The 17,054-nt window shown below is 47.3% G+C and overlaps 1 protein-coding gene across 1 annotated transcript in view; it reads left to right on the top strand.

The window, feature by feature from the left end:
* Positions 1–1,761: 1,761 nt before the first annotated feature.
* The window catches only part of fscn1a (fascin actin-bundling protein 1a), a 33,390-nt gene continuing 18,097 nt past the window's right edge, over positions 1,762–17,054 (top strand). The window contains exon 1 of the mRNA XM_055651056.1: positions 1,762–2,810. Within this exon, the coding sequence (XP_055507031.1) occupies positions 1,988–2,810 (823 nt within the window). The 5' untranslated portion in view covers positions 1,762–1,987. The remainder of the gene's footprint in view (positions 2,811–17,054) is intronic.

Below are 17,054 nucleotides of genomic sequence, written 5' to 3'. Positions count from 1 at the left end.
TTGCACAAAAGTCCGCGAGCATTGCCACTTTCATTTCACTGCACATCTCGTATGTGTATGTGACAAATAAACTTGACTTGACTTGACAACTTTGCTGTTGTGCGGTGTCTTTTTAAAATTGCTGTTTTTTTTTCCTTTTTTTTCTTCCCTCCCTCCCACAAATATATGAATAGAATATGTGATTCTGTTCCATTCTGTTTGTAGTTTGTTTGTACAATTCGCGAGCATTGCCACTTTTCATTTCACTGCACACCTCTTAGACTTAGACTTAGATCCTTTATTTGTCAATCAGACTACCTGGGTAGACAAAAGTGCTGGAGAAACTCAGCGGGCGAGGCAGCATCTATGGAGCGAAGGAAATAGGCAACGTTTCGGGCCGAAACCCTTCCGGGTTTCGGCCCGAAACGTTGTCTATTTCCTATTTAGTCGCCTATTTCCTTCGCTCCATAGATGCTGCCTCGCCCGCTGAGTTTCTCCAGCACTTTTGTCTACCTTCGATTTTCAAGCATCCTGCAGTTCCTTCGTGAACATTTAACCCAACAAACCAGTACGCCTTTAGAATGTGGGAGGGAACTGGAGAAACTCGGAGAAAACCCACGCAGGTCACGGGGGGGGGGCGGGGAACTCCGTACAGACAAGCACCTGTCGTCGGGATCGAACCCGGGTCTCCGGCGCGGCGAGTGCCGTAATGCCCCCTGTCCCGCTTAGGAAACCTGAACGGAAACCTTTCGGTCTGAACGAAATGTCGTTCCCTGCAGCCATACATGTAATAGAAACATAGAAACATAGAAATTAGGTGCAGGAGTAGGCCATTCGGCCCTTCGAGCCTGCACCGCCATTCAATATGATCATGGCTGATCATCCAACTCAGTATCCCGTACCTGCCTTCTCTCCATACCCCCTGATCCCCTTAGCCACAAGGGCCACATCTAACTCCCTCTTAAATATAGCCAATGAACTGGCCTCAACTACCCTCTGTGGCAGAGAGTTCCAGAGATTCACCACTCTCTGTGTGAAAAAAGTTCTTCTCATCTCGGTTTTAAAGGATTTCCCCTTTATCCTTAAGCTGTGACCCCTTGTCCTGGACTTCCCTAACATCGGGAACAATCTTCCTGCATCTAGCCTGTCCAACCCCTTAAGAATTTTGTACGTTTCTATAAGATCCCCTCTCAATCTTCTAAATTCTAGAGAGTATAAACCAAGTCTATCCAGTCTTTCTTCATAAGACAGTCCTGACATCCCAGGAATCAGTCTGGTGAACCGTCTCTGCACTCCCTCTATGGCAATAATGTCCTTCCTCAGATTTGGAGACCAAAACTGTACATGTACTATACATGTAATAAATAACAACAAAACACACAATTAACACAAATTAACATCCACCGCCTGAAGAAGGGTTTCGGCCCGAAACGTTGCCTATTTCCTTCGCTCCATAGATGCTGCTGCACCCGCTGAGTTTCTCCAGCTTTTTTGTGTAACCCTTAACATCCACCACAGTGAGTTCACCAGGCACCTCCTCACTGTGATGGAGGCAAAAATCTTAGGGTCCCTGTCTCTTCCCTCCTCTGCTCCCCCTGCGCTGAGGCGATACCCCACCGGTAAGTCAGTCCCGCGGCTCACCGAGCTCCTCGTATGTGTATGTGACGAGTAAACTTGACTTGGATGAAGGGATGAATGAAGATCTAGGTAGGAGCAGAGACTGGGCGGTCTGTAGCAGTGGCGCCGCCCGCCCGCTCTACGTCAGGCGCGGTATAAGAGCGGTGGAGACGCCAACGCCAGCCCTGGCGGTGGAGGTCGCATCACGTCCCCATCCCATCGTGGTGTTGCTTGGAACGGGGGGGTCTGCAGACGAACAAAGGCGGGCGGGCAGGCAGGCGGACCGAGCACATACCGCCACATAAACATCTCAAGAGGCTGCAACGAACGTGTCCCCGGAGCCGCCCTGACCATCTCCACTGCAACATCTAGTTGTTCCCTCAGCATCACCATGCCGTCCAACGACAACAGCCACCGCTTGCAGATCCAGTTCGGCCTCATCAACTGCGGCAAGAAGTATCTGACGGCCGAGGCTTTCGGCTTCAAGATCAACGCTTCGGCCAGCACCATGAAGAAGAAGCAGATATGGACCCTGGAGCAGAAGGGCGAGGACACTAGCGCCGTCTTCCTCAAGAGCCACCTCGGGAGATACCTGGCGGCTGACAAAGACGGCAAGGTGTCGTGCGACAGCGAGGAGCCGGCGGACGACTGCCGCTTCCTGATCGTAGCTCACGACGATGGCCGCTGGTCACTCCAGTCCGAGCCCCACCGTCGCTACTTCGGCGGGACCGAGGACCGCATCCTGTGCTTCGCCCAGACCATCTCCGCGGCCGAGAAGTGGAGCCTCCACATCGCCATGCACCCTCAGGCCAACATCTTCAGCGTGACCAGGAAGAGGTACGCTCACCTCAGCAGCCCCAAGGACGAGATCGCCATCGACCGCGACTGTCCCTGGGGGCTGGACTCGCTCATCACCTTGGTCTTCCAAGACCAGAAATACAGCGTGCAGACCAGCGACAACCGCCTGCTCCGCAGCGACGGGCAACTGGTGGACAGGCCCGAGCCGGCCACAGGCTACACCCTGGAGTTCAGGTCCGGCAAGGTGGCCTTCCGGGACAACGAGGGCAAGTACCTGGCTCCCTCTGGCCCCACCGGCACCATGAAGTCCGGCAAGAGCACCAAGGTGAACAAGGACGAGCTCTTCGTGCTGGAGCAGAGCTACCCACAGGTGGTCCTCATGGCTGCCAATGGCAGAAACGTCTCCATCCGCCAAGGTAAAAACTAAATTCAATATTGTATATCGTAGAAGAAATCCACCTTGTCTTGGTTCTTGGTTTCTTGGTCCTCCAAAATATTCCAAATGGAATTTAAACTGGAGGGAGGTGAAGGGAGGGCTTAAGCCAGAGAGGGTTATTGGGAAGAAAGAGCTACTTTAAATTTAGTTGCATCTGGTTGGGTTGACTGTCGTTGGTAGACTGCACTTTTGCAGCCTCTCCCCCCCCCTCCCCCCCCCCCCCACCCCCCCCCCCCCCCCCCCCTCACCCCCCCCCCCCCCCCCACTCACCCCCCCCCCCCACAGTGGGAACCATTGTGTGTGTGGGGGGGGGGGGGGGGGGGAATGTTTTATGTTTACTGTTAAATGGTGGGTCTTATCTTTATCTGTGTGCTGCAATGGCAAGTCAAATTTCACTACACCAATTGGTGTATGTGATAATAAATGTCATTTGTATCCTTAAAGTGCTGGAGAAACTCAGCGGGTGCAGCAGCATCAAAGGAGCGAAGGAAATGGGCAACGTTTCGGGCCGAAACCCTGAAGGAAATAGGCAAAGTTTCGGGCCGAAACCCTTCAAGGGTTTCGGCCCGAAACGTTGCCTATTTCCTTCGCTCCATAGATGCTGCTGCACCCGCTGAGTTGCCCATTTCCTTCGCTCCATAGATGCTGCTGCACCCGCTGAGTTTCTCCAGTACTTTTGTCTACCTTCGATTTTCCAGCATCTGCAGTTCATTCTTAAACACATCCATCTTATCGTTGATGTGATCAGAATTTCGATATGCCAAAGAAGAGACAAGAATCATACTTTTAAGACAATAGGTGCAGGAGTAGGCCATTCGGCCCTTTGAGCCTGCACCGCCATTCAAGATGATCATCCCCAATCAGTTCCTGCCTTCTCCCCATATCCCCTGACTCTGCTATCTTTAAGAGCCCTATCCAGCTCTCTTGAAAGTATCCAGTGAACCGCCCTCTGAGGCAGAGAATTCCACAGACTCACAACTCTGTGTGTGAAAAAGCATTTTGAAGAAGGGTCTCGACCCATTCCTTCTCTCCAGAGATGCTGCCTGTCCTGCTGAAGTGACTCCAGCAATTCCTCGGTTTAAACCAGCATCTGCAGTTCCTTCCAATCATATGTTTCCACATTTTGCTAGTGGCCGGCTATTGGCAGTCTTTTTGTTATAAAGCATTATCAAAGTAGTTCTAATTCACTGCAACACAACGCCACATCAGCCATGATCACAGTGAATGGTGGTGCAGGCTCGAAGGGCCGAATGGCCTCCCCCTGCACCTATTTTTTATGTTTATATGACACGTGACTAAAATGAGTAGTGAGAAGAAACAGCAGATGCTGGTTCACACTGAAGACAGACACAAAATGCCTCAGTCTGAAGAAGGATCTCGAACCCATTCATTCGTTCATTCATTCTCTACAGAGATGCTGCCTGTCCCACAGAGTTACTCCAGCATTTTGTGTCTGTCTTTAATCTTTAAAGATATGGGTTAATGCCAGGACTGACTGGGCGGATGATTTCCACAATCCCTTCTCCAGTCTACGGAGGAGCCTCCTAAACCGAGAATATACGATCCATGTGTTTAACAAAAAAACAGTGCTGGAGTAACTCAGAGAGCGAGTTAGTTACTCCAACACTTTGCGTCGATTTTGTTGTGAACCAGCATCTCTCAGTTCCTTGTGCCTCCAATATATGATCCTCCTATGATGCATTGATGGTGGGAGAGTGTGTTTTCTCCTCCTCCTCTCCCCCCCGCACCGCCATATAGTGCATACCGATTTTTTAAATGCATTTTAATAAATTTGATACTGAAATGAAGCCTGTTAACTATTTACTAAAGCACGAGTTAAATCTCAACAGGTCCCGCCCTACTAAGCAACTAACTGCATGCTGAAATTCGCCTAGCTAATTCTATTGAGGTGTTCTTTCTCCCTCTCCCCCTTACTCTGGAGAACTGTCCCGAGCTACAACGTCACCCATCCTTTTTCTCCAGAGATACTGCATGACCCACTGAGTTACTCCAGCATTTTGTATCTGTTCCCTTATCATTGCCAGGCTTTCTCGTACCCCACCTCTTCTCCGGCCCCCCCAAGAACCCCAACCCAAAACATCACCTATCAGTGTACCCCAGAGATGCTGCCTGACCAGCTGAGTAACTCCAGTATTTTTTTTAAAGTTTAATATATCATCACCATCGACGAAATGTGTTTCCTTCCCCCAAGATATCAAGAATTCCAGATGTCCAAATTGCCTGTGGTTTGTATTGCTCAGTTGGGAGAGCTTCAGCAATATGGCTCCTATGTTTCTTTCCAATGCAGATCTTTTTGGGGTTGTTGGGAAAGGTCAGTTGCCTCGACAGAGTCCTCATTCCACCATCTTGTTGATTTACAAGACCTCCCCGAGTAAAACAAGATCCTATTGTATGCAATGTGTGTTATGATAACTTGTTGTAAGTGTGCAGAAGGCTGGCACGCAACAGTTTCATTCCCCCAGCATAATATATAAGGGAGGGGAGGGAGGCTATTAAACGAGGTCTCTTTGCAGCTGCCCACAATTGCTTTGTCCTTGCATTGAGCAGCGAACAATCCCAAAATGTTCTTGCTAGCGCCCCAAACCCCCACCACCGTTTTTGAGGGTGGGCGTGGAATAAAAGGGCTTCCAAAACGCAAACCGTCTGAGCATATCCACGGTGGCAACGCCTGCAGAATTATTTAATGCACACATTCTCTCTGCATGCATTACAAAACCTTGATGCTGAAACGCATCGCGTTAACGGTATTTGTAACGCGGTCCGGAAAACGAGTTACAAAAAAATCTCAATGGGTTCCGCCTTGGTAAATAAACTGCATGTTGAAATCCGTCCAGCTAATTGGATTCATTTAAAAGAGGTGCCAAGTAGCACATTTGGCATGCCACGCAACAAAGGGACTGTGCTTGTGCTTTGGGGTGGGGGGGTTGGATACAAGTCGTGGAGGCTGAGATACAAAGGGGCGCTCCCACATCTCCTGCCCTTTGAATTAAACTGCTCCCCTTCCCCCCCTCCTTTTTACTAAGCGATGCTCATTTACAAACCCCTTTCAGCCGTGCAAAAGCGAGGAGGGGGGGAGGAAAACCGACGCGATTTCTCGCCCATCAACAGCGAACAAAACCAGATGTGTTATTTGAGCTCTTAAATGAAGTATTTTGTTGCTGCCTGTTTCGGGTCTGCATGAAATCAGCATTAATATACAACATTTCATTGCGTTTCTGCAAAAAATAAAATAAAATCCAGTCTCCCGTTTATGAATATGCCCTCACGATGTAATATTCACGATCAGATTAGCTTTCATTGTCATTTCACGAACCCATGTTTTTGGTCCACCATCCCCCCTTATTTTTTAATATGGGTTTAATATTGTTTTCCTCAAATGTAATAATTCAATCGTTTTTTCAAATTCAGGAAAACAATGACATTTGTATTTAAGGTAAGCAAGCTAGAGTAATTCAGCAGGTCAGACAGCATCTCTGGAGAAAAGGAATAGGTGATGTTTCGGGTCGAGGGTCTTCAGTCTGAAGAAGGGTCTCAACCTGAACTGTCGCCTATTCCTTTTTGCCAGAGCTGCTGGCCCGCTGAGTTACTTCAGCTTTTTGTGTCTTATCTTCGGTGTAAACCAGCATCTGCAGTTCCTTCCTACACACCTCTGCTTACTGATGGGTTTTCTGAGGGTGCTCCAGTTTCTTCCCACATCTCGAAGATGTGCCTGTTTGTAGGTTAATTGACCTGTAAACTGCCCTTAGTGTGTCGAGAGTGGAAACTTCTGAATTTTTCTCTGCAGAAAGAGCTTCCATGACTTTGGTATCTTGAGGCAATAGGAGTCCATCCTTGTTCTGAATGTTAGCTGTGGGCACACAGAACATCACAGCAACAGGCACTTTGGCCCACAATACGTATCACATTGAAAACATAGAAACATAATTCATAGAAGAAAATAGGTGCAGGAGTAGAGGCCATTCGGCCCTTCAAGCCTGCACCGCCATTCAATATGATCATGGCTGATCATCCAACTCGGTATCCTGTACCTGCCTTCTCTCCAAATCCCCTGATCCCTTTAGCCACAAGGGCCACATCCAACTCCCTCTTAAATATAGCCAATGAACTGGCCTCAACTACCTTTCGTGGCAGAGAATTCCAGAGATTCACCACTCTCTGTGTGAAAAATGTTTTCCTCATCTCGGTCCCAAAAGATTTCCCCCTTATCCTTAAACTGTGACACCTTGTTCTGGACTTCCCCAACATCGGGAACAATCTTCCTGCATCTAGCCTGTCCAACCCCTTAAGAATTTTGTAAGTTTCTATAAGATCCCCCCTCAATCTTATAAATTCTAGCGAGTACATGCTGAGTCTATCCAGTCTGAATGGCGGTGCTGGCCCGAAGGACCGAATGGCCTACTCCTGCAACTATTGTCTATAGGCAGAGATGTTTGGAATGAATTCAAATCAAAGGTATCAAAGTATCAAAGGTATTTTATTGGTCACATTCACATACACCTCGGAGTAGCGAAGTAAAATGCTTCTTGCCATTTTGCAGCACATAAAGAAGGAATACAGACATAACATTAATAAGAGTTTTAAACACAAAGAACATCCCCCCACAATGGTTCCCATTATGAGGGAAGGCACAAAGTCCAGTCCCCAACCCCAGTTCACCCATAGTCGGGCCTATTGAGGCCTCCACAGTTGCCTCTACGGAGGCCCGATGTTCCAGGCCGTTCTCGCCGGGTGATGTTGCTCCGGCGTCGGGAGAGTCCTCTCAGCGGCTTGGGAACCCTGGAACGGCCGCTTCCGTACTGGAGGCCACGGCTTCCGAAGCCAAGAAGGCCGCGCCGCGTTGGAGCTCCACAACTGGCGATCTCATCTAGAGATCCCGGGCTCCCGGTGTAAAGTTCAGCGCCGCCGCCCGCAGCTGGTCGCTCCACAGTCCCGCAGCTCCGCGATGTTTTCCTCAGCGATCTTCAGCTCACCGGAGTTCCAGCGCGGCGACCCGGGCAAGGCATCGCCCGCTCCACGATAGCGCTCCAGCGCTGTGCCGCCGCCGAAGCCGAGGTTCTGGGCGGTCCCCGACAGGAAACGCCGCTCCAGGCCCGCTGATAGGCCGCAAGGACGGGTCGAAGCTGCAGCCCGGAGATAAGCTGCCTCTCCAACCAGGTAGGGACCCTGAAAGGTAGTTTCCCCCCACCCCCCCACCCACCCCCCACACAAAAAAGTCTAGACCTCCAAACAAAACACTTAACTAACTAAAATAAAAAATAAAGAGATGAAGAGACAGACAGCTGCTGGCTGGGCAGCGCCCCATAAATATTCTGGCACAAGAGAAATAAGGGCACAGTCATCAGTAGTGGTGATGAAAAGTGCTAATGCTTGGATATACAAGACTGTAGGATGACACAGTTAAAATGAAACGAGGAATTTAAGAACAGAAGGGTTTCTGAAGAAGGGTTTCGGCCCGAAACGTCACCTATTTCCTTCGCTCCATAGATGCTGTTGCACCCGCTGAGTTTCTCCAGCATTTTTGTCTACCTTCGATTTTCCAGCATCTGCAGTTCCTTCTTAAACAGGATATTTAAATGCTACAGTGAGGTCACTTTTCACTCTTCAATACTTGAAAGACAATGTTGGCTTAATTATGACAAAATTACTATTCCAGGAGTTAACTGCCATTTCATTTCACTCAATGATATAAAGGTATATTTAGGCAGGGAGACCAGTCCTGTACATAACATTCGGGATGTAGCCTCACCCATGTGCTGTATAATTAGAACAAGATGTCTGGTGTATTGAAATCTTGAAATAAAGGACTGTATTTCCTGAAATAGACACACAGTGCAGGAGTAACTCGGCTGGTCAGGCAGCATCCCTGGAGAAAAAGGATGGGTGATGTTTTCAGCTTGGACCCCTCTTGAAGGGGGTGGGAGCAGCTGATGGTGGGAAAAGACCAGGACCACTTGGAGCCAGTCCTGGTATTCTCACGCCTCTGGCTTTTCATCTCTTTTCAACATTTCAATGAGTGGGCCAGACTTGATGTTGAGAGAAGGCAGGAGCGGGGTACTGATTGGGGATGATCAGCCATGATCACATTGAATGGCGGTGTTGGCTCGAAGGGCCGAATGGCCTCCTCCTGCACCTATTGTCTATTGAGACCAATACTTATCTGCCTGCACATAATCCATATCCCTCCGATCCCTGCATCTCCATGTGCCTATCCAAAAATCACTTAAAGTGCCACTATCATATCTTCATCAAACGCTACCTCTGGCAGCGCGTTCCAAAACATCATCCTCTGTGTGTAAAGTAAAAACTTGCTCTGCGCATCTCCTTTGAACGTTGCCCCGTTCACTTTAAAGATATGCCCTTGAGTATTTGATTTTTCCATGTTGACTGTCTACCCTATCTCTACCATCTACTTGTATCACACGCTTCTGGTGATCCAGGGAAAACAATTGCAAGTCTATCCAACCTCTCACTGCACCCAATCCCCCCTAATCCAGGCAGTGTGGCAATTTTTATAGAAGGCTGCAAATAGTTCATATCAACAAGTACCAATTCTGATTTGGGGAATGAATCTCGCAAGATTTTCCCCGCTCTGGATGTCGTCCTGTTCTGTATTATCTGTCTCCCCCATTTCCTAAATACTGTACAGTTGCTCCCCGATTTACGATGCTGCGATATTCCGATATTCCGATCGGCAAACGCTGGACAACGGCAGTGAGCCGCGCGCCACTTCCAGTCACACGATCGCATTGTATTAAATGTGTTTTCGAATTTGCGATACTTTTGGTTTACAATGGGTTTATCAGAACGTAACCACACCGTAGGTCGAGGAGCAGCTGTAGTTACATTTGCTGCTTTCCAATTTGGAGATACCATTCAGAAACTGGAGAATTTTGGAAGATAACGATGAGCGCACTTATTGTCCCCACATCCATCGCCTCTTAGCCGGTCCAGACGTTTGACGGAACTGGGCCTGTACTCGCTGGAGTTCAGAAGGATGGGGCTGGGACCTAATTGAAACTTTCTGAATAGTGAAAGGTCTGGCTAGAGTGGACGTGGAGAGGATGTTTCCACTAGTGGGGGAGTCTAGGACCAGAGCCCATAGCTTCAGAATGAAAGGACGTGCCTTTAGAAAGGAGATGAGGAGGAATTTTTTTAGTTAGAGGGTGGTGAATCTGTGGAATTTGTTGCCACAGATGGCTGTGGAAGCCACCAATGGATATTTTTAGGGCGGAGATTGACAGATTCTTGATTGGCATGGGTGTCGGGGGGTTATGGAGAGAAAGCAGGAGAATGGGGTTGAGAGGGAGAGATAGATCAGCCAAGATTGAATGGCGGAGTAGACTTGACGGGTCGAATGGTCCAATGCTGCTCCTTCACATATTCTTGTTTATGGTTGACCTCCAGTTCTCTATTCCTGCCACATTTTACATCTTGCTACCATAAAGGAATGCACAAAATGTTTGTTTAATTTCTCTGGCCATTTTCCCTTTCCTTCTACCTGGCTTTGTATGAAAACTTGTGCTAATCTTGTATTCTTTGGGCATCTACATAAGTTCGCAGCCTGTTTTCCTCCCCCCACACTAACTTACTGTAGAATGCCTCTCTCCCACATCAATGCATTTTCCACCTCTGAACCAAGAATTTTCCCCACAGTGAGAGCCCCCTTTTTGGCAACGATACGCACAATTTCCTTTTGATCCAGGACTATTTTAAGCAAAGAAAAAACTCGGACTGCTGAAGGAATTCCGCGGGTTCACAACAATTTGTTTCTGGCTCCAGATTCCAGCATCTGCAGTCTCCTTGTCTCCATTATGTTATTTTAAGTTCTCTTAACAGTAGCAGCTGAGCCACTTTTCCTGTTGCATTTTTAACCTTGGAATACCACGTCTTTTCAAATATAAGCCATTTTCACACATTTTAATGTATTTTCTCAGTCCACCACAATAGGCAACTCTTTATTCTGATTTTTAAAACACTGGTTTCAGGTGGAAATAAAATATCAGACCACTGTTCCCAAAAGTCTCCTTAACTACCTTTATGCGTTCCTCAACACATTGATCTCGAAAGCCATTTATAGACAATGGACAATAGATGCAGGAGTAGAGGCCATTTGGCCCTTCGAGCCAGCACCGCCATTCAATGTGATCATGGCTGATCATCCCCAATCAGTACCCCGTTCCTGCCTTCTCCCCATATCCCCTGACTCCGCTATTTTTAAAAGCCCTATCTAGCTCTCTCTTGAAAGCATCCAGAGAACCGGCCTCCACCGCCCTTTGCGGCAGAGGATTCCACAGACTCACCACTCTCTGTGAGAAAATTTAGAACCAGGGGCTATATACTTGAAGCATGAATTTAGGGTTGTGATGCTTTGGCCTCTCCCTCGGAGGGAGTCCCGTCGTTCTTCATGGCCTGAAATAGTACAGGACATTCAAGTGTAGCTTAAATAAACTTCCCAAGACCCTTCCCCTGCTGTGCCGAACAATGACTTCAATCCGACAGAATATTCTCTAAATGCCTTGGATGTTCCCCGCTGTTTCATGGATAACGTTGCACTGTGGCACAATGCACTCTGGCTTCAACTTGTGTTTTACTTTCATCATTTGTCCTAGAACTGCTTTGTCTCTAAGTTCAGAAGCAAAAGTCTTGCGACACAAGGGCAGAGGGGAGGACTCCTCAAGCCGACTGGAGCCGAACATATTTGCTGCACTGGATTCCAGCCAATTTGAATCGTTTCGCCCATAAATCTATCTTGTCTATAAATTTGGACAAGATCTCTATATTGGACACAAGATGCTGGAGTAACTGAGGGTCAGGCAGCATCTCTGGAGAAAAGGAGGAGGTGACATTTCCTGTTGGAACCCTTCTTCGGGCCAGGAATGATTCCAACTCGAAATGTGGCCTATTCCTTTTCTCCGTGGCTGCTGCCTGACCCACTGAGTTACTCCAGTATTTTGTGTCTATATCTTCAGTATAAGCCAGCATCTGCGGTTCCTTACTACATATCTCTATATTGGAAGCAGACCAACAGGTGCTGGGTATATATATATATATTTTTTCCTTCGTATGGATATCTTTGGAATTTGTATTAGTTACTCAAGTACCACCATGTGGTCCAACTTGTTCACAGTTGCACTTAGGAATGTGTGTGTAAAGGAATCTTAAGTTGCTTTAATGCATTCTGATGTATATCTTAATATTGAAAGTCACTCCGTACATGTGGCTCCAGTGTGTATTATATATGGGGTGCGGTAAAACAACTGGTTTCTTCATCCACCTAACATGAAGATAAAGCAAGAATGCAGAAATAGGAAACAGAAACATAGAAACATAGAAAATAGGTGCAGGAGTAGGCCATTCGGCTCTTCAAGCCTGCACCGCCATTCAATGTGATCATGGCTGATCATCCAACTCGGTATCCTGTACCTGCCTTCTCTCCATACCCCCTGATCCCTTTAGCCACAAGGGCCACATCTAACTCCCTCTTAAATATAGCCAATGAACTGGCCTCAACTACATTCTGTGGCAGAGAGTTCCACAGATTCACTACTCTCTGTGTGTGAAAAAAATGTTTTTCTCATCTCGGTCCTAAAAGATTTCCCCCTTATCCTTGAACTGTGACCCCTTGTTCTGGACTTCCCCAACATCGGGAACAATCTTCCTGCATCTAGCCTGTCCAAACCCTTAAGGAAGCATAGGCCATTTGAGGCAGCTCTGCCTTTCACTAAGATTGTGGCCACACACCTGCCCTGGTGCCAGCTTACTGTCCCCCTCCCTAGATTCCATTAATAATCAGAAATCTATTAATTTGTTGCAAATGAATTGGATGACCAAGCCTGTAGGGTATATAGTTCAAAGATTCACCACCCTCCACATGAACAAACTTCTCATCTCGGTACCATTGAGAGCAGCCATAACACTAGCCATTTAAGACATTCGATAGATATCTGGAAAGGAAGAGTGTGGGCCAAATGCAGGCAAGTGGAACCAGCTCAGTATACCAAGTTGGTTCAACATGGACAATGTGGGCCAAAGGGACTGTTTCCATGCTGTACAGTCTGACTGGGACTGACTAGGCACATGAGAGAGATACCATTTAAATCTCTGTGTATCTGCTGGACGCAAGTTTACAAATTGACCCACGCATGTATCAATCTTTGCACAAGTTAACTCTGATCACGTAATTTGATTGCTTAACATTTCCAACCTGACATGTCTCGTGGACACATTTACCGAGTGTGCAGAGGAAGTTTGAGGTCTACCTCGGATACTGACCTTTCTGCAAGTACATGACAGGAACTGCTGCTGATGGCTGCTTGCTTGGCTTGAGGTTGCAACTAGCTTGGCCTGGATAGAGTGGGTGTGGAGAGCATGTTTCCACTAGTGGGAGAGTCTAGGACCAGATGTCTTAGCCTCAGAATTGAAGGGCGTTTCTTTAGGAAGGAGATGAGGAGGAATTTCTTTAGTCAGAGGGTGGTGAATATAAAATTCATTGCCACAGAAGGCTGTGGAGGCCAAGTCAGTGGATAATTTTAAGGCAGAGATGGATAGAAACATAGAAAATGGGTGCAGGAGTAGGCCATTTGGCCCTTCGAGCCTGCACCGCCATTCAATATGATCATGGCTGATCATCCAACTGTATCCTGTACCTGCCTTCTCTCCATACCCCCTGATCCCTTTAGCCACAAGGGCCACATCTAACTCCCTTCCCTCTTAAATATAGCTAATGAACTGGCCTCAACTACCTTCTGTGGCAGAGAATTCCACAGATTCACCACTCTCTGTGTGAAAAATGTTTTTCTCATCTCTGTCCTAAAAGATTTCCCCCTTATCCTTAAACTGTGACCCCTTGTTCTGGACTTCCCCAACATCGGGAACAATCTTCCTGCATCTAGCCTGTCCAACCCCTTAAGAATTTTGCAAGATAGATAGATTCTTGATTATTACAGGTATCGGGGTTATGGGGAGAAGGCAGGAGAATGGGGTTATTGTGGGGGGGGGAGAGATAGATCAGCCAGGATTGAATAGCAGAATAGACGTGATGGGCCAAATGGTCTAATTCTGCTCCTATCAGTAATGAACTTATGAACATGTGTGATTCATTGAAGTTTGCAAACGAGAATGAAGGCGGATCAAGTGGGGTGAGGGGTGCCGAGAACGATGAGGGAACTGGTGGGGGGTGGGGTGGGGGGCTGCTGCCACATGTGGTGGCAGACAGTGGACAGGACTGTACGGTTAACTTTCCTCTGTGCCAGAAAATGTGGCGACACTTGTGCACCACCCAGGTGAGGTCGGCTGTATGATTTTACAGGCGTGTATGCAGAACAGCGTTTTACTGTATCTCGGTACATGTGACACTAACGTATCTGAGAAGTGGCAATATATGTAATCGATAATGTTTTATTATTAGTGTTTTATGTGTCATTCCTAACTCTCACTGTATGTCATGTTGTCACTGGTGGGTGGAGCACCAAGGCAAATTCCTTGTATGTGAATACTTGGCCAATAAACTTATTCATTCATATGTTACTATTAATTAGTAGGATAATTGGCCTCTGTAAATTGTCCCTAGTGTGTGGGGAATGGATGATAAAAGTAGGATAGCAGAACTAGTGTGAACGGGTGATCAATAGTGTAGAGTGGGCTGAAGGGTTTGTTTCCGTGATTTATCTCTCAACTAATAAATGTAGTGGCTGTGAATTTGGTTGAGCCAGAGATCAAAAGTAGACTTTGAGGTAACAATAGACAATAGGTGTAGGAGTAGACCATTCGGCCCTTCGAGCCAGCACCGCCATTCAACTTGGCAAGAATGCTTGTTTTAAAGTCAGCTTTTTTTTTGTGACTAGTTTTTTTTGTTAGTTGTGTTTTTCTATCTCCTAGACGAGGGGAATCCGATTGTCGCGAGCAAAAGGACTCCAGACTGTACAATTGCCATGTGTGCTGGCAACCGACCAATTGCATTATTCTGGCTTGCTGCAGTTTTACCAACCCATCACGGCAGTAACACATTGATCCATAAGAAAAGTGCTGCAACTGATAGAATACCATTCCTTCAAATTCGGTTTAAGGGCAATGGAATAGGTTTTTAACTGGAAGATAGTGAACGGGCAAAGACAAGGGCAGAACGGGGGCCACAGCGGTAGAGCTACCACCTCACAGCGCCAGAGACCAAGGTTCGATCCTGACTATGGGTGCTGCCTGTACGGAGTTTGTACGTTCTCCCCGTGATCTGCATGGGTTTTCCCCGGGTGCTCCAGTTTCCCCCCACACTCCAAAGATGTAAAGGTTATAGGCATTTGTAAAATTGAAAAATTGTCCGCAGTGTGTAGGATAGTGTTATTGTGCGGGGATCGCTGGTCGACGTGGACTCAGTGGGCCAGAGGGCAAGGTCTCTGTGCTGTACCCCTGAAACTAGAAAGAAACAAGCAGCAATCTGGATTCTCCTTTCCCTACGATCTGGGCATTGGGTGAGCTCTGCTTCAGATGGGTGTGGGTCATGAGAGATATAGAGCAATGGTACAAAGTGAGGGGTAGATAACAGTTGATAAGATGGTGAGGGGGGTTTGGGGATCTGTACAGGAATGAGTTCTCCACAATATTTCACTGGCATGAGCCGAGTGCCTCATTGAAAGGGACACTGGCTTTAGTTTGTCAGCGAGCCCGTTTCCAAAATGAGGGAAAAACCATTTGACAATCAATACCTTGGCCGTTGGACACAAGGTGGAAACATGTGTAGAACATCAAGTGCTGGAGTAACTCGGCGGGTCAAGCAGTATCTCTGGAGGACATGGATGGATAGGTGATGTTTTGGGTCAGTCTCAACCTGGCTCGAAGCAAGGTTTTGCCAGCAGCAGTAATATGTTTCTAAGACTCGACCACGCCTGCAGCATTGTACTACACCTCGTTGTACTGCACCAAGACCAGCCAGCCCTGTATGAAATCTTTTTTAAATCCACTGGCAGGATAGACAGTGAATAAACACAGTTGTCCTCTGTTGGGCCAAACATCTGCATGGGGCTCGAGGGGGTGAGCAGAAACAGGGGATATGGGGAGAAGGCAGGCACGGGTTACTGATTGTGGATGACCAGCCATGATCACAATGAATGGCGGTGCTGGCTCGAAGGGCCGAACGGCACCTATTTGCTATGTCTCTATGAAACAAAACGCAGCTCCTGAAGTCTAATCACCGAGTCAGGCTAGCGAGAGCGTTCTCGTCTGGAGGGGGCGGGTGGTGTTGGGTGGGTGTGCAAATGTGAACGTGCTTCTTCACCAAATTTCGCAGGAATGTTGGAATTGTTTGATCAAACCAACAAAAAATCCAAGTGTTTCTCAAGAGACCCAATTAGCAGGAAGTTCACACCTGTGCACCTGTTGCAACTCTTGGCGTGGAGTAATTCTCCCCTCTTTTGGTCTACTTGAAGCATTTTCTCATCTTTCAGTAATCTGCCTGCATGGTTGCTATAGGATTCCTCGGGGGGAGGGGGCACTGCCTCCCAGCGCCAGAGACCCAGGCTCCTTTCTGTGTCTCTAAGCAGAATTTCTAACTAGTTACGGACGAATGCAGGAAAGGTGCTGACCAGTTTGGCACCTAGGAAGCTTCCACACAATGCAAATGCAATGGCAAATAATTAACGTTAGTGTTTCTCCTGTTAAATACTGCATCATTCACCATCTGGTATAAGCAGAAAATATGGAACCAGGCAGGATATGTGAGCAGAAGGATTTTGACACGACACTTTTCAAAATCGGGCTAATTCTGTGAAAAATATAGATGTAAAATAGAATCTGGTAGTTTAGTTTAAGGGGCTGTCCCACTTGGGCGACCTAGTCCATGTGTTCTGGCGCGTTTGCCCTCGATTCAGACTCGCAGCATGGTCGACACAAGGTTGTAGGAGGTCTTTGTAACTCTCCTTCAAAAATACCCACGAGTAAAAAAAGGTCGCCATGGAAAAAATCGATACTTTTTTTTAACTCGTAGGTTTATTCGAAGGTAATAGAGTGTAGTCATAGATAGTCTTCATCATACTCAAAGGAGGCCGCCTTTACTCTCCACTATTCGGTGTCCAATTTTCCCGAATTTAGTCTAAGCTAGTCTTCAACATAGTCCAAGGAGGTCTTCATGACATTTTTTTCCAAACTCTCCTAAACTCTTCTAAACTCGCCAAATAGGTCGCCCAAGTGGGACAGCCCCTTTAGTTTAGAGATA

The sequence above is a fragment of the Leucoraja erinacea genome, chromosome 20 (assembly GCF_028641065.1).
Source record: "Leucoraja erinacea ecotype New England chromosome 20, Leri_hhj_1, whole genome shotgun sequence".
Taxonomy (NCBI): Eukaryota; Metazoa; Chordata; class Chondrichthyes; order Rajiformes; family Rajidae; genus Leucoraja; species Leucoraja erinaceus.
Note: the sequence above shows the minus strand (reverse complement) of the source record. Positions and strands in the feature narration are given on the sequence as shown.